The sequence below is a fragment of the Hirundo rustica genome, chromosome 16 (genome assembly GCF_015227805.2).
Source record: "Hirundo rustica isolate bHirRus1 chromosome 16, bHirRus1.pri.v3, whole genome shotgun sequence".
NCBI lineage: Eukaryota > Metazoa > Chordata > Aves > Passeriformes > Hirundinidae > Hirundo > Hirundo rustica.
Genome location: NC_053465.1, coordinates 1,152,753 through 1,173,423, shown reverse-complemented (window position 1 = coordinate 1,173,423; position 20,671 = coordinate 1,152,753). Strand labels below are relative to the sequence as shown.

The window sequence follows — 20,671 nt, the reverse complement described above, 5'->3', positions numbered from 1 at the left end:
TAGTTTTCCACTTTCAAGGTACTCTTCCCAAAGCAGCTGCTGACACTCGTGGAGGAGCTGCACACAGCCAGCTCAGCTCCTTGCAGCCCCTTTCTGCCTCCTGTGTGGTGACTGAGCAGACTTTAGGGGTTTATCTGATAAAGCACAGGATATTCATCACCATCCTGGCAAACAATAATACCAGAGCTTTTGTTTCATGCTCACGTAGCTCTGGCATTTTGATACTCAGAGCCGGTCCTTGGTCAGGTAACCTGGCAAGGGCGTGGGCAGTGCCTGGCCCCCAGTGCCACCCTGAGCACCATCCTTGGGTTTGGTTCCAGCGTCTGCAGCGCTCTGGACTGGGCAGGAAAAGGCTGCAGAGAATGAGATTTAAAGAATCAGAAACTCCTCTCCCAGCTCTGCTCCATGCGTGTGACGCAGCCCCTCTAAGCTCAGCTCAGGGAGTCTGAGCTGCAGAAGAGCTCCAAGGGCTGCCCACAGGCATTTGCTGAAGCCTGGTGGGGCAGGAGGAAAAGGGCATGGAACTGTTCCTGGAGGTGTCCTTTCTTCCTCCAGTCCACGTGTAGGCAGGGCTTGCACCTGTCCTAGAACTGTCTGATGAAAGAAGTGATGACGGAGTACTGAAATCCACGGAGCAAACAGCGAATCGCTCTCTGGAGCAAGAGCTGCTCTTGGTCTCGCTGTCACAGCCAGCAGCGCAGGATGGAGGCCCAGCTCGTGCGTGTGTGCGTGTGTGTCCTGCAACCATCACACAAAGCCATTTCCTGGGTGGTGGAAAAGTGCCTGGAAAAGTTAACCCATTGATCCCCAGGAGGTTCAGACTGGGATCAAATGGGGGAAACGGCCGGCAGCACCGCCAGCGGCACCCGGCAGCCTTAGGGCTCTGCCCCCAGCTCACCCCAGGGCAGCCGCTCCTGCAGGACAGCGTGTCCCTTCGGCACTTGTGCTGGAATTCTCCCACCGCCTGGGCGAGCTCAGCACCTCAGGGTGGGTCTGAAGTCCCGGCTCAGGACTTCAAACAGCCCCGTAGGGACTGCAGGGAGTGCTCGGTGTCTGCTACACGCACACCAGAGCAGAGCGGTGTGCTGCAGGGTGCAGCTCATTCTGTGCAGGCCATCGTCCTCTCAGGCTGTTCTCTCCTAGCTGAGCACGGATTATTTGAGTTCCACGAGCGTGACCTCAGAGGCTTTGTGCGTTTTTCAGCCCAGAGCAGGTCTGGAACAGGTCTGGTCAGTCAGGGCAGCTTTGGCAGGGCCATGGGGCAGGATGAGGACGGGGTTCCAGGTCCTGGAGTGACCCCATTCCCCTCCGGGTCACACTTCTTCCTGCCAGCTTGGGGCCCTTGTTTGGTGCTGTTGATCTTTCCTGGCAGTACAGTGACAATAATGAAAGTGCTCAGAGAATCCTTAGTGTTTCTGAGGTGGTGTCACAGACAGATTTGTGTTTTGAGTACTTCCTTCCTGCTAGTTTTGATCTACAGTGCGTTTAGGGCATTGGATTTTTTTTTTTTTTTTTTTTTAGCAGAAATGCTATCTTTATTTTTCGCTCTTTTCTTGCAGGCACACCCAGCTTCCTGTTAAACATTTTGGGTAGGACAGTACCAGAGATACCGGTTGTTTGATTTTTGCACCTCACTCTGGCACTGTACTGAAATGTAAGGGAAGGATATTGAAATGTCATGAATGCAATCCAGATCCTGGAAATCCAGAGCAGTTCAGATATTGATTTCAGTTGGGATGGGCTTTAGCCAAAAATATGCATTTTATTTAGATGCTGTTTTCCATCAGATATCTGTGTTATGTTGCTAAATTCATGGAAGGATGCCAATGGGGTTGGAGTCTACTGATACTCCTACAGCGAAAATGCATCCTGGGACTTGAGCTGCCACTTAGTTTGAGGTCAGCAGCCTCTTCCCAGAGTTTGCTTAATTAGTGGAGATGACCTGATTGCACTTGGGCTGCAGGGTGTTGGAAAGGTTCACAGCTCACACAGACGCCAGGGGTTACAAGCAGGACAAGACAGAAAAGTTGGGCATCTCTTGGCATTATTTCAGTGAGGAGCAAACCCCGCTTTTGATGTGTAATTAAACCTTTACAGCTGAGAACATCTCAGTGATTAAAATTCCCCATTTTCCAGGGGAAAAAAAAAAAAAAAAAGCCTTTAATTGCTGTTGATTTCTAAAGCAGAAATGCTCCACATGCTCCCAGCACTTTTCCCCAGCAGTTTGCTGGGCCTGGGCTCCCTGTGCCTGGTGCACCCCAGCTGCCATTTCCCAGTCAAGGAGCTGCTGTGCTCTCCTGTGCAAAAGCTGATTTTCCAGGATGCAGAATATAAAATAGGCTGTGTACCGAGTGGGAGGTTCCAGGGTATGATACGTGGCTGCACAATCCTTGGGAGCCAAGTAAAATACTCCTTTTCTATATATAGACACCTGAAATCCAGCAGCAAGGACACTTCTGAGTCTTGCACTCAAAACTTGGTTTTTAAGAAGCGCTTTTTGCTCCTTAATAGTGCAACTCTCTTTTTCTTTAATTTCCACATGGTTTTGCAGGAGTGCCAAATGCTTTCACTGTGAACGCAAAAGAAATCTAAAAAGATTAGGAAATCTATTAAAAAAAAAAAAAGTCAGAAAATTTTAAATACTGCCTTTTCTTGAGGAAAATATTTAATCTCATAAGATTCATCTTATCTCTCATCTTATAATTCACCTTTGCCCAGATCTTTCCTTTTCTGTACAATTAAGGTGAAGTCTGATTTTCACAGTCCAAAGGGATGGCTTTGGATCTGCCATGAATGTGTTGGATCTTATTCGGGCGCTGGGGTGAGGATAGGAGGGAATTTTGCAAAAGGCAGTGACGAGTCTTTGTCCTGACTCCCAAATCCCAGGGACCCCGTGTGCCTCTGGAGACTCCGATCAAATAATCAGCTTTTAACGTTTTGTCACCAATTTGGGAGTGTAAGTTTTTGAATATTCATTTTTAGATAATATCAGCTGAGGAAAGAGGGGGTAAAAAAGTAAAATCTAGTGCTGGATCTGAGCAAACAGCAAGGTCAGCGGTTAAGTTCTGCCTTATGTGTTGTTTATGCTGAAATGTCCTTTTGTTAAATTAACCCACAACATGGGAGAGTAGCTGAAAGCTGTAACACTTGGCCATGCAACATAGGTCAAAGGTTACCTTTTTTCTCAAAAATGGTTTTGCAAATCTTTTTCAGAGCTGATAGATACACACCTTAGCTGGATACAAAACATTATATGAAAAAGAATGACTGTGATCTTTGATCCAAGCAATCAAAAAGAAAGGTAATTGGTATTTTTCTGCCTTTTCTCCAGCTGTGTGTTTCTCTTAACCCTTATTAATTTATTTTTTTCAATTAAAAGGTCATGCCCCCTTTTTATTTGGCATAGAGGGTTTGAAATATTTAATTATATTAATTCATATTTAATTTTATTAATCTAATTTCATTTTTTTTTTCTCATTCTTTTTCTTCCCCACTGGTGAGGTAGCTGGGGCGTGGTGGGCAGGGAAGGAGAGGTGGGGCTGTGCATGCTGCTGAGGCACCTGAAGGATCCCGTCCTGAGGCAGGGCAGGGCTGTGCCTGGCCACGTTTGAGGGCACTCTGCAGACCCAGGCTCAGCTTTCCTCCAGCATCCCTGCCCAGGGGCTTGCTTTGCATGTCAGAATTCCTCCTGGGCATGGCAGGACAGGGAATAGTGCAGGGAGGAGCCACCGGGGCTCAGCTTGGCCTTCTCTGGAGCCCCTCACTGCTGTGGGACCCCCAGAGGGTCACTGCCAGGTGTGGGGCTGTGGAACACCCACGGGATCCCTGTTACCCGTGGGATCTGTGGGATTGTCCCCAGGGAGCTGTGGAACACCCACGGGATCCCTGTTACCCGTGGGATCTGTGGGATTGTCCCAGAGGGTCATTGCCACCTGTGGGGCTGTGGAACACCCATGGGATCCCTGTTACCCATGGGATCTGGGGGTGGCACAGGTGCAGAGGTGTGAGCACTGCCCCCTGACAGGGTGGCACTGCCAGCTCAGCGTGCTCCCGCTGTCCTGTGCCGCTGGCACACAGCCCAGTGTCCCCTGGGGGCACAGCCGCATTCCCACGGGGGATGTGGGGAGCCTGGGCTGTGTGCGGGGTCTGGAGCAGGGGCTGGCTGCCCCCATCGCTGAGCAGCCCCTGGTCACCTCCCGGGCATCTCCAGGGCTCTGTCCCAGCGCCACGGGAGCAGGATGTGACGGAGCACACGCTGAAGGGTGCCAGCCTCGGCCCGCGTGGCCGATGGCAGCTGGAATCTCAGCATCTTCTTTTATGATTGAATCTTTCGTTATCTTTGCATATGTGCTTGTGGCCTCGTTTAATCAGCTCTCTCTCATTAACCGGATCAATAGCGCTGTGCTCCAGAGCAACCAGGGCCAGGCACCTTAAATAACAATGTTTTATTTATTAATCGCATCATCTCCAGTTCCTCTCAGCTAGAAATGAGTAAATAACAAGCACTGATGCTTGAGATATATTTTAACCACACAGTACCAAGAGAAGATGGCTGGGAGTTCAGGAGAGCAGGTTCAGCACGTGTTCTGGGCTTCCTCAGAGCTTTAGACACACAAAATCAGCTCTACTGATTTCAGGCTTGGAGATGGATCCATGCCTTGGGACCCATTCCCGTTAATTTACAGATTGATTGGGTTTAGGGAGGCTGGTTGTAGATTTTAGTGCTGGGACATGCACTGACACAGATCAGTGATGTGGGATCATCACTGACACACATCAGTGATTTGGGATCATCACACACACATCAGTCATTTAGGATCATCACACACACATCAGTGATGTGGGATCATCACACACACATCAGTCATTTAGGATCATCACTAACACTGAGACACATTAGTGATGTGGGATCATCACTGACACATCACATCAGTGATTTAATTTAGGATCATCACTGACACAGATTAGTGAAGCCCAGCTTAACCTGCGCCTAACACTCCCCTCAGCACCTGGATTTGGGTGGAATTTGGGATGACGGGACATCCAGGCCAGCTGATAGAACAGGGAGCTCTTGTCCTTCAGGTTCTTACAAAAACCCCACTTTTCCAGGTGGAGGAGCTGGCGGGGAGCACTCCTGGGTGTGCCTGTCCCTGGGGTTAATGCCTCAGCTCGTTCCCCTGCAGCTTTGTAGCCCTGCTCAGGCTGCAGCCCCCTGTAACCTCAGCCCACAGAGGCCACTGGTGACCTCAGGGGAGGGAAAGTGCAGTCTGCAGGCTGAGTCAGCTTTTCAGCACAGCATCCCACCTGCCCAGGGCCGGCCCCAAGCAGGGAACAGCCAAATCTGGACCCCTGCAGCTCTCCTCAGTGAACTCCATTTCATTATCTGCTCACGTTTCACTCAATACTTAACCCTTCCTAGCTGCAGATGACTGTTGGCTCTGACATTGCCATGACTGTATTGGATAAAGGGAACAGATAAAACTCCTCCGTGGTGTTTTCGGTAGCCCGAACAAACGTGTTGACAAATAAATCGCCTGCAGCCTCAGCCCACTTGTTTCTCGAGAGGAAATGACCCTCTAAGAGTGGGTGCCCACTTCTTTCACCTCAGCGCTATTTTTAGCTGAGGCCGTGAAGAGTTTCCATTGAAGACCTGCTCCTGTCATTTCCTGGGCAGAGCCAGCAGGAAGCTGTGAGCGAGCAGGAGGTTGTGGCTCAGGGTGGACCAACCTCCCCTCCCTCTGGCTGCTGCCCTGCACTGCAGAGCAGCACTCCCTGAACACCCCAGGGCTCTTGCTCTGCCACCATTCGCCCCAAAAACAGCAGCTGGCGGCGGCAGGAAGGATGCTGGGCAGCAGGAGAGGGCAGGAGTCTGTTCTTCTTGCCCCACATCATCTCCAGGAGGCACCAGCCTGGTTCAAATCGGGCATTTCCCAGCTGGGATTGGAAAGAGCTGAGCCATGGGCTGTTGCCGGTGGGATTTTGGAGCATGGAGTTCCTGGAGTGCAGCCCCCCACATCCAGCAACAAGGGGATTTGAAAAAATGCAGATTTTACTTTCTCAGAGGCAAATCCCAGCATAGAGAGAGGAAGGAGATTTCAAATCATGAATCATAGCTATTAAAAACTAGTTCATGTGTTTCCCTTTCCAGAGGCTTGCCAGAGACAGGGCACCAGGTTTTTTAGATAGGGGGAAGTAATGAAATATTATGTTAATTAATACTATGTTAATTAATGTTTCTCATAAACATTTATTAGAAATGGGATGGAATATAGAGGAGTCTTACAGCTGCAAACCTGAGGATTAGTCAGTCTTGGGTGAGGGCCTGCTTTGGTTTGAGTTAGTCCCTGCTTCAGCCCTTAAATATTAACAAGGAGAAATCATTCAGATCTGGGGTCTGAAACACAGAAAATTACCTTTTCTGGCTTTAAGGCGAATTTGTCAGAGTAACTGAACAGTTTCCACACCATGATGAATACAGCACCGAGGAGCTGCAGGTGAGATGGAGCCCCAGCAAATGCAATTCAGGAACTGCATCAAAATGCTTGTGGCTTAGGTCTCTCCTAATCAAAGTGCAGAGATCTCTGCACCTAAATTCTAGGGAGCACCTAAATTCTAGAGGGAGAATTGTTGTTCCAGGAGGTGCTAAAGGGTGCTTTAGGCAAGTGAGTGCGAAAAGTTGCCAGGAGACATTGGCTGTTGTAAATAAAGTGATATTGAATTTTTAACAGACAGCAAAGTGTCTTCCCTTGAGCTTTATTAACAAGCCCGGCCCGGCCCCTCACAGTACCCTGGTGCTGCATGCAAGTTGTTTGTGCTCCAGTCTGCAAATAAATGATAATAAAGATGTAAAGCAGGTAGAGTCTAGAGTGGGATTGAAAAATACCAGACATAAACCACCCAAATGCAAACCTTTTCACCTGAACTGCAGTCTCTGTGTTTTCATCACTGCCCACTGTATTTCCTGGCCTTTTTCTCTTTAAAATATTTTTATTTCAGCCTAGTGAAAATGTTCAAATGCTCAGATACCTAGAGATGTTTCTTTCTTTTTCTCCCTGGGGTCAGGGCGGTGTCTGTGACAGAGGGAATGTGTGTGTGAGGGCTGTGGCAGGTCCTGCTGCAGCCTCTCTCTGTTTCATGGCACCTGAATCACACTGAGTACAGTGAAACCCCCTCTCTCCGCTCCTTCCCCCTCGCCTTCCAAAAATGTGTAATCTGGGCAAGCAGGACCATTTAGATTTTAATACAATGAAGTTATGAATGTAGAGGGGATGTTCTCAGCTTGGCTGCCCAAGGATTGCTTTTACTTTTTACTTGTCGTGATGTTGGAAGTGCTTTAATGTTTCCTCCTCTTTCTTTTATTTCCCAGTTAACGAAATTATCAGGAAGGAATTTTCTGGACTCCCTGCCAGAAGTCAGACATAGAAGAAGAGATTTGTGAGACAACTTTTACCGAATCCTTCCATAAGTGACCTCTTAGATCCTTCCAGTGCCCCTGCAACCTCCGGCTTCCTTTGCAGTTCATCTCCAGGCAGAGACTCAGCGCAAGGAACAATGAATTGGCACCGAGCGACAGCCTTGGCTGAGCAAGTGGCCACCTCTGTCTGTAAACACCACGAAGGACACCCTTCCTTCCATCCAGAGATCACATTGTTCTCCTGGAACAGAGCATCTGTCTGAGGAAACACTTCAAGCCTGCTGCACACCATCTGTCTGTGCGTCCATCCATCGGGACAGGAGCCGTCCCCTGGGCAGGGCTCGGAGCCCGGGGTGGGCGCTGGGGGGTGGGAAAGGGGAACAAAGAGTAATATATTCCACGGAGGAGTAACACCCTCCTGCAGGCCGCTGGCAAGGATTTGCCCTCCAGCCTTCAAAGCCCTCCTGAGAAATGTTATTTTTGTAGGGGGCTGAGGCAGCCCGAGCTCGCTCAGCCTTCATCCAGTCTGGGGTCAAAAGCCGGTTTGCTCTGAGCGCTGGGGTTGGTGTTTCAGACAGGAGGTGTCAGCTGGATCCAGGAGTTCGCTTCGTTTTTCTCCTCAGCCTGGATAGGAATTTGAGGGAGAGGGATTCTCATGACCAACCAGTGAAAAGAGCAATTCAGCAGTTGCAACGCCTGTCCCGAGGTAAAATAAACCCAGGTAAAACAGAGATTAATATATAGGAGTCACAGTAAATCCAAAGAATCTATGGTTGATCCTTATTAGTATTTAGGCAGGGTATGAACACATCTTAGATATTTTCTCTCTAACAGATTGTTGCTGTTTCTTTTCATGTAGAACCTGCTCTTGGCTCATAACTTGTCTCATTTAGCAGCTGGAACATTTACTCACCCAAGCTGCAGAGGAAAATAATTGCATCTTACAGAAGCCGTACATTCCAGAGAAAATATACATTTATTTATATTCACCTGGCCTCTTTAGCTTTGCAAAGCTACCAGCAGCTCCTGGAAAGGTTAAATTTCCATGGGAGTTAGTATTTTGTTATGTTTTGCTTCGTGTGTTAGAATATCCTGTCCTGACTCCTGCTTAGCACATTCCAGGTAACCACTGCCACCTGCAGTTTACAGCTACAAGTTAAAATATTTAGGGGAGTCAGGGCCTCCTCAGTGGGGTAAAAAAGCTTTCCTGAGTGGGAAATCAGTGTACAGTAAGAGATAACCATGATATTTTAGGAATTGCATAGTAACCTTTCCTGGCATTATAAATAAGGAGTGCTGATATTTTCGGGAATGCGGAGCTCGGCTCTCAAAAGCACAGTGGAACTAATCCCAGTTTTCAGCTGTGTCACAGTAAACTTTGCAGAGTGCCAGCGTTGTCCAGTGCTCACAGCAGGAACTGGGGAGTGGGAATCCAGCAGAGCAGCCTCAAAACTGGTTCCCCAAGAAAGATTTTGCACAATCGCTGCAGAGGGTGTGCTTGGTCCAACAAAAATCTCTTTGGCTCAATCAGGAAGAATATATTTTCCACCACTAGAAAATGGTGCTTAAACTCTGCAAGGTCTTGGGGTTTAGAGTGGGAGACAGAAGCATTAAGTTCAGAACACCTGACCTGGGGCTCAGCTAAAATTTGGCTCTTGAACAGAAATCTGAGCTTCCCAAGAGCAGCTGTGAGCTCCAGATCCACCCAGCTCAGACCCAGACGCAGCGCAGAGCCCTGCCCATCCCACCCTGGCATTGCTGGCACGCCCTGGCTTCGCTCTGTGCTTTGGGAGATCCCCATCTTTCACCCCAAAAGGAGTTTCCCCTTTATCCCGACGCCCAGAACTCCTGGGGAGCGTCCCTCTGGTGCTCTCCCTGTGAGCCCTGCCCTGCAGGTGCCGTGGCCAAGCCTCAGCCTGGACCTGCAGAGGTGAAAACAGCTTTTATTTAGTTGCTGACTCGGACAGAACCAGAACGGAGGCCCAGCCCTGCTGAAGAGGGGAATTCCTGTTAGCACTCAGCAGGATTCTGACTGGCTCACACGCCTCCAAAAGCTGCTTTGGATTGTTATGAACTGTCAGTGGGCCAGAATCTGACACATATTGAGGGGGTTTTAGTGCAGTCTGGTGAATTAAGACAATTCTGACATATTTTAAAGGCCAAAAGTTGCCTGTCAGAAGTTCTTTGCTATAGCTGAGGAAAAGAGCAGACCAAATGCATCTCCCAGTTTCACACTTGGATGTAACAAAGGTTTTCCATGATCCAACCTGTAAAGTATAAGAGAAATTTAAAAAACAACCCAAAAACCCCATCCACAGGAAAAAAAAAAAAAAATCCTCATATTACTGGCAACGCCTTCCCTCTTGCTGGATTTTAAATAGAAGCTCAGAGAAGCCCAGGAAGGTCTTTTCATATCCATGATGTGCTGCTGCTGCCCTGGTGATTGTCTGCAGCAACTACTCATCAATTTAGGAGAATAATTCTTTTCATATTTATTTTTAGATAATACCAGTTTAGAAAAGGGGGTAGAGGGAATAAAATCTAGTGCTGGATCTGAGCAAAGGAAAAGGTCAGTGTTCAAGTTCTGCCTTCTGGATCGTAGATTCCAAAATGTCCTTTAAAAAATGAAGCCCCAAAAGGAAGGAGTAGCTGAAACCTTGGATTTGGACTTGGAGCTGTTCAGTGAGGAACCTCTGCAACCAAAATACACGAGATTTCCACTGTGCTTCTGTGTTCTTCAGGCACTTTGATGTAGAGGGGGAGAGGGTTGGGTTTTGATTTATTTTGGGGGCTTGTTTTTTGGTGTTTTTCCTGGGGTTTTTGGGGTGTTTTTTTGTTTTGGTTTTTTTTTTTTTTGTGGGTTTGTTTTTTGTGGTTTTTTTTTTTTTTTTTCTTTTTTGGTTGTTTGGTTGTTTGGGGGGGTTTAGGGTTTGGGGGGGGTTGGTTGGGGTTTTTTTAGTTTTTTGGGGGCTGATTTTTTTTTTGTTTGGTTTTTTGGGCAGGAGGGGGAAGGGGTTTTTTATGTGCTACAGGTGCTCAGCCACGCTTGCATTGACTGCATTCCTTCCTCATCTTTAATGCACAGGTATTAATCTGTGCACATATACAGTGTACAATGTAATTTATATAACGCACCCACACAGAGAGGGACGACTCCCAAGGGCTGGCAGGGACAGGACAAGGGGGGGATGGCTTCAAAGTAGCTTTAAATCAGAAATTAGGATAAAAATCCTCCCTGGGAGGGTGGGCAGGCCCTGGGATGGAATTCCCAGAGCAGCTGTGGCTGTTCTGGATCCCTGGCAGTGCCCAAGGCCAGGAGGGACACTGGAGCAGCCTGGGACGGTGGAAGGTGTCCCTGCCATGGCAGGGGTGATGTTGGAGCTCCCTGCCAGCCCAGGCCATGCCCTGCTCTCTGTGGGTGCTTTATTTTATTTTATTTTATCCGTGGTTAGAAATGAACCCCCCGTGCACGGCTGGGCCCCTCCCGTGCTGCCTCCCAGCACCTGAGCAGCTCAGTGCGGAGGCTTCACCCCATGTATTCTGCCTTTTTGGGGTTCAGCCACAGCTGCAGGAGCTCAGGCTGTGCTGCCCCATCTGCTTTTCCGTGCAACAGTAGTTAAATAATTCAGCTTCAACCATCTTTGTATTTATTTCTGGAGAAAAGGAGCATCCTCAGACGTAGTCTCTTTAAAAGGGAAACTGGTATGTTAAAATTATATAGCTAGGCTGAAGAATTTCAATATATACAGCACTAAATTATTTCCTGTTCTTGCTGAGCTGTGTTTTTCCAGTATTAGTATTTCTGTTACTTAATACAGCTTCCTCTCTGTAGAAGCACGAGCTTAACCTTGGAAGAGTTAATAGCATTTTGTGAGCAATTTGTTCTCACTTTATCTGGAAGATAGCCATATTTGCACATGAGGAAATTCTGTCTTTCCTCAGTTATCTGAATGTTTCACCACAGTGCCTTCCTGCCATTGTACCAAAGGCCTACAAATATCTTGTCTGCAGGGTGAACAACTCTAATGCATTTTCCATCAAAGCTGCGCCATGTGAAGTTCATGGAGCACGTTGGAACTCAAAAGTTCATCTCTTTTCGTTTGTCCTGTGAGTGTCTGTGTGGTTTTTCTTTTTCAACTTCCATTTTTCCATCCGAGCTTTGGCTGCGAACACAGGATGAGCTTCTATAAACTTCTGCATCAAATATACGTAGAATAAAAACCATCATTCGTGATATGTAAACAGTCTGAGAGTGGAATGGGAGTGGGCAGATATCAGGAAGGGGTTTTTTTATTTTTTTTTTGTCAGTTATGAGTGTTGGAAGTCGAGTTTGCCAGGAGAGGAATTGCTTGTGAAGATACTCGCAATGAAACACCGAGTCCTGGTTTTGTTTTTCTCCATGAGAATGAGCAAAATGTAAGATCTGAGCAACAGCAGCGGAGTGAAAGTGTCTCATGTATGTTGTTTTTACTGGGAGAAAGAATGTAGAAGAGTCATGGGTTTTGCACTTGCTTTATTTGTATCCATGTAAATATGTATCCCTCCATTCCCCCCGTAGGAATACAGCGTTTCCGGAATGTAGAGGATTTCCAAAACCAGCACTATGTTATTCTCTATTGTATAAAAAGCTGCTGCTTCGTAACATATCTAAACCGGTTCTCAAAGTAGCTAGCATGGGTTTTCTTAAAGTGTATTTTGTAATCCATATCTTTACAACAAAAGTGCCTGTGCTTTCTGTCTGACCAAATATGCAACAACTTTTGGTTTACGGTTTATATTTATAAAGGATCAGTTTTCATTTTCTGAATGCCTTACTTTTCTATGCAATTGCTGTTGAATTGTTGTTGTCCTAAAAAAAAAAAAAAAAAAAAAAAGATGTATTTGATAAATTTCCCAAAGACTTCAAAGACAGCTTTAAACGCTCAAGAAATATGTTTCTAAATATTTCAATCTGACTTTTTTCCCCTGCATTTCTTTCCAAATTGCTACTTAATAGGGAACAATGATCTGCCAGATGGGACTCAAGAAAATGACTTGTCTTAATTTCAAATCTTAAACTGATTCAGATCCTCATCATTTTTGCACCACTCCAGATCATCTGGTGTTCCAGTTTAGCCGCAATTCTGAGTGTTTGTTATTTATGTTCCACGTTCCTGTGCAATAGGAAGAGGTGCCGCTGCTGGGTCTCGATGGGGCGAATTGGCAGATTCTCCAGAAATCAGCCCTTTTCCTCATCATTTACAGTGCAGCGGTTCCTCACCTGTGAGGCGACACTGCCATCGCACGTGGAAGGCTGTAATTCCTTATTCATCTCAGTTCGGAACGAATAACCCACCTTTGGAACGTTTGACGTCAGATTGGCACCTGTATCTTTAATATCTGCTGCCCTGTACCTGCAGGGCTCCCGGCTGATCCCAGCTTCTCCAGCTAGCAGCCAGTGTCGGACCCACTCCGGCCTCTTTAGGGTTTGTTTAGCCACTTTCATGGTTTCAGGGGTACAAAAATATCAATTAGTGCCTGCACATCGCAGTAAACTTCACCTGAAGGTGCTGTAAAAGGTGATCTGGAATGCAAAGAGTTACCGGGGTGGGGGGGTTGAGTTTCCTTCCATAACTCATAAAATAGCAGCATTGGGCAGACAGCTCCAGCAGGACTGAGTCGCAGAAGTGAGTGATGTTTGTGAAACCCAGCGGTGCCCAGGTGTGCTGCTGGAAGCTGCAGCTGCAGCACGATGGGCCCTGCTCTGCTGCGTGGTGGCACCTGGGCACGGGGGATCTGAGCAGTGCTGGCACTCACATTTCTGTCTGAGCGTGTAATTATCGAGGGATTCTCCCCAAAGCCCAGCCCTCCCTGCCCTGGGTGTTCAGGTAAAGCCGTATTTTAACAGACACACGAGTGAGCGCTCGTCACTCACACCATCCTAACAGATGTCTTTTGAATCAAATTGCTTCTTCAGAAACCTCTCCCAGTTGAAAAGGGGTTTATATCATCCACATTCCTGCAACAACGTTGTTAACCTCCAATGTAATGATTTTTTTGCTATCTGTAAAGTATTTTTATATATTGCCTGTACTATGGTAGATTAGCAATAAATGAAAGGGCATCATCTGCTGCAAGAGTGTTTGGTCTGTTCTTAAATACTTAAGTGTTCTTTGATAAGGGAATATCAGGGGGCTGAGTCACGCACTTCTTGCCCTTGTCACCCTCCTAGGCGCTGAGGAATGGGTTGTGCAGGAGGATTGCAGAGCCTGGAGCATTCCCGCAGCAATGAGCCGCCAGCTCCCCTCTGGGTCAGATCCCACCCAGGTGCTGTGCATGAGACTCACTCACACCGAGCCTCCTTCATTCCCTCTCGCTGTCTGCAGTCCCTCTTTTCATTTTCTATTCCCACCAGCCCAATAAAAGCCCCAAAGGATCCCAATCCCCACCAGCAGGTACTGCAGAGCCTTGGCCGTGTCAAAGCAGCCACTTCCATCTGCGTGAGCGTCCCTGTGCATCACGAGATGCATTTATAGAGACTGGGGATGGGCTCCACTTCGCTTTTTTTTCATCTAAATCTTAATTCTGCATTTCTCTGCTGGAGACACTAAAAGAGACATTTTCATACTGCTGTGCTGGAGCCATGCCCAGAGCCCATTATGGCCCAGTGAGAGCCGAGTTTATACGGCCTTCAATTAAAGACATTTACCTTAACAAAATCAATATTATCCTTTGCGTTTAAACCCGGGGAATTCAAACCATATCCCCTGCGTTTGTTGGCCGTGGAGCAAGTGCCCTGCCTTGCTTATTCACAAAAGCCTCAGAGCAGGGGCCATGTGGAAGTTCTTAGCTCCCAAACCCCGTACAAAGGCTGGGAGCCTCATGAACCAGACAGACCTCGCCAACAAAGAAGCTGTTACTGGCTAGGAGAGAACATTTTATGATGAGCAAATATATGGCACACAGGACTTTAGCTTTATTCAGCAACAGGAAAATATAAGTAACTTAACCTGGAAATTCCACAGCTACGGTCTGAGAACTTGAGCACCTGACCCGATCCTCTGGCTTTAATTTATGTCTTGGGGCCGAATTAAAGGACTACAGCAGTACCCCAGGTTTTTCGTCTTAACGGGAAATTTCCTGGATTTTGCAGACTTAACTCACTCTTTTGTAACCCTTCAACATAGCTGACTTTTTTCCCGGTTTTCAGGGCAGCAGCAAGGAAGAAAAATCCCTGTTTCTAATGAACATCTGGGTCTCGTACGAGCACTCGCGTGCTCCGCTGTGTAAATACGCGATTTACAGCTCCTTTTGCTTTTTCTGAAGTACAAATGTAATTTAGCCAATTTAAGGAGCTGCCTTTCAGCTTCAGAGCGGATTCTTTTCCCCATACATCACCCCTGGCTTGCTCAGGTGGCCACGCTCAATTGGGCTGCTCCAAGGGAGCTTCGCAGGGAAGAGGAGCTCCCACCCAACACCATCCTCATCCTCCCTGTGCCTTATCTGGACTGGCTGCTCCTCCGAACTCAGCATCTCCTAGTGGAGAGGAGCTTGAAATAATTTTATTTAGGGAAGGCAAAGCCACAGCAGAGGATTTGAGCTCCTACTGACCCAAAGGGCAGAACTGCAAAGAAAATCGGAGGTTGTGAGGAATCATTTACCCTAAAATCCCGGGAAGGGAGGTGGCAGAGGCTGGCAGGAGCTGCCCACCGGAGGTGACTGCAGCACAAAGGCACCTCTCTATTCCACAGCCCAAATTCCAGCCAAATGCAGGAGGGCAGGGGCCAGCCACGGGAATAAACCCATTGTCTGCAGCTCAGACACGCAGGCAGGCGGGGGAAGGAGGAATTTCCTCGGGGTGCTGCAGCACAGGGTGGCAGTGCCACCTGCAGGGAGCTGAGCTCAGCAGAGCCCGGGCACAGCCCAGGGAGCCCGGCAGAGACAGCCCCGGGCTGCAGGGGGGGCACTGGACAGGGGAAACCAGGGGCACAGCTGGCACTGGACAGGGGAAACCTGGGGCACAGCTGGCACAGGACGGGGCAAACCTTGGGGAGCAGGGGTGGCACTGGACAGGGCAAACTTGGTGACAGAGTTGGCACTGGACAGGGGAAACCTGGGGGACAGCTGGCACTGGCCATGGAAAATCCCAGAGTACAGCAGGCACTGGACATGGCAAACCCCAAGGGACACAGCTGGCACTGGCCAGAACCCTCCCCATGCTCTGCTCTCCTGCAGCACTGCTCCAGGTCCCTGTCCCGCTTTGTCCCGTTCATCCCTGTGCAATCTGAGCTGTCCCTGTGCAATTTGAGCTGTCCCCGTACAATCTGAGCTGTCCCCATACAATCTGAGCTGTCCCCATACAATCTGAGCTGTCCCTGTGCAATCCGAGCTGTCCCCGTACAATCTGAGCTGTCCCCTACAATCTGAGCTGTCCCCTACAATCTGAGCTGTCCCTGTGCAGTTTGAGCTGTCCCCTACAATCTGAGCTGTCCCTGTGCAATTTGAGCTGTCCCTGTACAATCTGAGCTGTCCCTGTGCAGTTTGAGCTGTCCCCTACAATCTGAGCTGTCCCTGTGCAATTTGAGCTGTCCCTGTACAATCTGAGCTGTCCCTGTGCAATCTGAGCTGTCCCCTACAATCTGAGCTGTCCCCGTACAATTTGAGCTGTCCCTGTACAATCTGACCTGTCCCTGTGCAGTTTGAGCTGTCCCCGTGCAGTTTGAGCTGTCCCCGTACAATCTGAGCTGTCCCTGTACAATCTGAGCTGTCCCCGTACAATCTGAGCTGTCCCCTACAATCTGAGCTGTCCCTGTACAATCTGAGCTGTCCCTGTGCAGTTTGAGCTGTCCCTACAATCTGAGCTGTCCCCGTACAATTTGAGCTGTCCCCTACAATCTGAGCTGTCCCCTACAATCTGAGCTGTCCCTGTGCAGTTTGAGCTGTCCCCGTACAATCTGAGCTGTCCCTGTACAATCTGAGCTGTCCCCGTGCATTTTGAGCTGTCCCTGTGCAGTTTGAGCTGTCCCCGTACAATCTGAGCTGTCCCTGTGCAGTTTGAGCTGTCCCCTACAATCTGAGCTGTCCCCGTACAATCTGAGCTGTCCCTGTACAATCTGAGCTGTCCCCTACAATCTGAGCTGTCCCCGTACAATCTGAGCTGTCCCCGTACAATCTGAGCTGTCCCCTACAATCTGAGCTGTCCCCGTACAATCTGAGCTGTCCCCTACAATCTGAGCTGTCCCCGTACAATCTGAGCTGTCCCCTACAATCTGAGCTGTCCCTGTACAATCTGAGCTGTCCCTGTACAATCTGAGCTGTCCCCTACAATCTGAGCTGTCCCCTACAATCTGAGCTGTCCCTGTGCGCAGCCCGAGCCCCTGAGCTCCACGAAGGCAGCTGGCAGCGAGTGACCCTCGCCGGAGGTGCTGCACACCAGCAGGCACAGACTGAGCCCCTGAGAGCGCCAGGGCTTTCCCAAAGCCTTTTCCCTAACCCAGCTGCTGAAAGACCAAAAGGAGAACAGGGAGAGGAGCGCATCCCACGAAGTTCTATTTCTTGGTTGCCGAGAGACTTCGAATGTCCCTAATGAATAAACACAGCATGCTTAATTTTGTTTATGAAAACAGACTTATTGTGATGGCAGAAAGCGTGAGTCAGTGCCCTGGGTGAGGGGAGAGCAGCAGCTGGAGACACTCACCGAGGAGCAACGCCTCGGAAAGAGAGCAGCTCTCCTCCCCAGCGGTGCCAAGAGATGGGATTTCTCCTCTAACGCAAACCACCGGGACACAGGCAGTGGGAGAAGGATTCCTCATGACCTGGCTGCTGAGCAAACACTGCCACGAGAGCGGCAGATGTGTGAGGGAGCAGCAGGCGCTGCACGCCCTGAGCCCAGCCCAGCCCCAGGATGCTCCTGCAGCCCACACAAGCCTGGCCTGGATTTGGGCTCCTGGGTGACAACCAGAGCTGCTGCTGGGCCCCCACTGAAACCCAGCAGAGCCTCGAGGGAAGGTGAGGATCTGAGACCCTGGAGGAGGAGGAATTGCTGACCCCACAAAGCACGTTCCCCATCCAGCCCTGCATCCCTCCTGATGTGTTTAGCATTTATTTTACGTGGGCAAAATGAGCCAAGTGGGATCTGAAACTGTTCCCGTGGCTTCCTGGCCTGGTGAAGGTCCTGAGGCATCTCAAGAGCAGGTGCAGCAGGAGCATGACTCTTCCAAAGGGGACTTCAGTGTCCAGAATACCTGAGGAGCCCTGAGCTGTCACCATGACATTGTCCCCTGAGCCAGGCTGGCACATCTTCCTCTGCTCCTCAGTGTCCATAAAGAACACCAGCCCTTCCTCTGTTCCTCAAACTCCAAAAAGAACCCCAGCTCTCCTCTGCTCCTCAGTGTCCATAAAGAACCCCAGCTCTCCTCTGCTCCTCAGTGTCCATAAAGAACCCCAGCTCTCCTCTGCTCCTCAGTGTCCATGAGGAGCCCCAGCTCTCCTCTGCTCCTCAGTGTCCATGAGGAGCCCAATCCTCCCTCTGCCCCTCAGTGTCCATGAGGAGCCCCAGCTCTCCTCTGCTCCTCAGTGTCCATAAGGAGCCCCAGCTCTCCTCTGCTCCTCAGTGTCCATGAGGAGCCCAATCCTCCCTCTGCCCCTCAGTGTCCATAAGGAGCCCAATCCTCCCTCTGCCCCTCAGTGTCCATGAGGAGCCCCAGCTCTCCTCTGCTCCTCAGTGTCCATAAGGACCCCAATCCTCCCTCTGTTCCTCAGTGTCCATAAGGAGCCCCAGCTCTCCCCTGCCCCTCAGTGTCCATGAGGAGCCCCAGCTCTCCTCTGCCCCTCAGTGTCCATAAGGACCCCAATCCTCCCTCTGTTCCTCAGTGTCCATGAGGAGCCCCAGCTCTCCTCTGCCCCTCAGTGTCCATGAGGAGCCCCAGCTCTCCTCTGCCCCTCAGTGTCCATAAGGACCCCAATCCTCCCTCTGCTCCTCAGTGTCCATGAGGAGCCCCAGCTCTCCTCTGCCCCTCAGTGTCCATAAGGACCCCAATCCTCCCTCTGCCCCTCAGTGTCCATGAGGAGCCCCAGCTCTCCTCTGCCCCTCAGTGTCCATGAGGAGCCCCAGCTCTCCTCTGCCCCTCAGTGTCCATGAGGAGCCCCAGCTCTCCTCTGCCCCTCAGTGTCCATAAGGAGCCCAATCCTCCCTCTGCTCCTCAGTGTCCATGAGGAGCCCCAGCTCTCCTCTGCCCCTCAGTGTCCATGAGGAGCCCCAGCCCCTCCTCGCACCGTGGGCTCGCTGTTCCCCTCCTCGGTCCCACTCCTGCCCATCTGCACGGGGGTGAAGGACCCTGAATAAGGAGCCCCTCAGCCAACGCTCCCTGGACAGAGCCCCTTTGTGTGCTGGGGGTAACACACAGGGCTCTGTTCAAACACAATGGGCCAGACACATGCTCGACGCTTTTCCTTCCTTCCTCAAAAAAGAATCAAAAAAAGGAACCCATTTTCCGAAGGCCAAGCATGGAGGAAGGAAAGAAATGTCAATTAAAAACTTCAAATTTCGATTGAGAACCTTAGAAAGCTAAAATTGCTCATCTTACATCGGGAGTGCCACCACATGCACCACAGGAGACAGGCCAAGCTATCCCAGCTCCCAAAAAGTGTCCCACAAAGACTGAAGCAAGCAGAGATCCGAAATTCCGTGTGTTCCACTTTCCAGGTCGGCAGAGAGGAGCCCATCCCTGCAGTTACAAACTTCGGTGGCAAAAAGACAATGAGCCAGAAGGGAAGGATGGATCTCAGCTTGTCCAGTACTAAGGGGCTTTTTAAGCTTCTGCCACACAGCAGAAAGAGGAGTGAGCTCCTGGAGGCTGGGCTTTGCTCTACAAACACACTGCCAGTATTTTCAGATATTTAAACCAGTTCTCTGGCAGGTCAGACTGATGCCTGCCACACCTGCTGGCAAAGCAAGGCTGGCGTTTTCATCACTGAAGCCTGCACCTTTAACCAAAAAATCACCAGCTATGGAAAATAGAAAATATAAATCACCAGCTATGAGATTAATAACAATAATAATAATAATAATAATAAAGGAGTGTAAGCTCAGCTCAGCAGACTGAAAGGTCACATTTGCCCACAGTAAAATGGTGTCAGGGATCCCAGGAGTGCCGAGGGCAGCGTGGGTGCAGGGTGTGCAATACACGGCCAGGGAGACCAGGGGGGATTTGCACACTCATTTTGCACGAACTCACACTAAAGCCAGGCACAAAGCACAGGGCTGTGACTGCTGTGCTCTCACCTGTTATGTCATTTCTTTGTCACTGTGGTTGTTGTGCTCCCTGCTCAGCCCCTCCACACTCAGGGGAATCTCTTGTTCCAGGGGTTACTGCTGCAGCAATTTGCTGCTGTAACTTAAAAGAATTATTTTCAAACGGTGTTAAATATCAAATGGAGCCCTGGATAAATAGAGGCCAGCAAGAAATCTCAGTCCTTCTCCAGCCTGTGTAGTTCCAGGCCACGGAGAAACTGCCACAAAAGAGTGAAAACTCTGTGATCCAAGCCCTTCTGCTGTTCCTCTTTTTGGTACCAGACTGGTCCCCTAAAGCTCAAGATGGCTGAATCACAGATGGATCCTTTTCCAGCTCCTTTGAAGTTCCTGATTAAACAGCGGCTTTTCATGGATCTTCAGTACGGAGCCAATTCCTCATCTGCCCCAGCAGCACAAATGGAAGAGGATGTGACACCAGCCCGAACAAAGTGCCAGAAGTTTCAAATGAAACCTGTGACAATCCTTCCTCTGGTTCTCACAGAATTCAAACTTTTCGTGTTCCCTGGCTCCGGGGGTTGGAGCAGGGGCGGCACCTCCCCGGGAGAATCCTGGTACCATGAGAACCACTGGATTTCTCATTTTGCTCTGCCCCTGGCACAGGAAGCTCCTTAACATGCAGATACCATACAAACAAATAATGGAAAATAATAATTTCCCCGTAAGAGCCATGTGAAATACTCCATACCCCAAAAGTACTCATAATACAGAGGGGAAAAAAAAAAAAAAAAAAAAAAAGTATTAAAAACTAATTCTGTGGTACTGAAGTTGGCCCAAACCAGCCCCTCGAAAACAAACAAAAAGCCCTCCCTGAGCAGTGTAGATTAGCTGGCTTCTCACCAGGCAGCTCTGATTGAAAATCAAAGGCAGATGTGAGGAGCAGAGCAGCAGTTCCAGCTCTCCCAGCAGCCGCCTGTCGCTGGCACGCTCCCGGAATTCTCCTGGCGCACTGGCAGGGGCTGGGCCCC

General features: G+C 49.4%; 1 protein-coding gene across 1 annotated transcript in view; it reads left to right on the top strand.

Annotated features, from left to right (window-relative positions):
- Positions 1–13,478, top strand: part of NFATC2 (nuclear factor of activated T cells 2) — a 77,518-nt gene extending 64,040 nt beyond the window's left edge. The window contains exon 10 of the mRNA XM_040080158.2: positions 7,367–13,478. Within this exon, the coding sequence (XP_039936092.1) occupies positions 7,367–7,422 (56 nt within the window). The 3' untranslated portion in view covers positions 7,423–13,478. The remainder of the gene's footprint in view (positions 1–7,366) is intronic.
- The last annotated feature ends 7,193 nt before the right edge of the window (positions 13,479–20,671 follow it).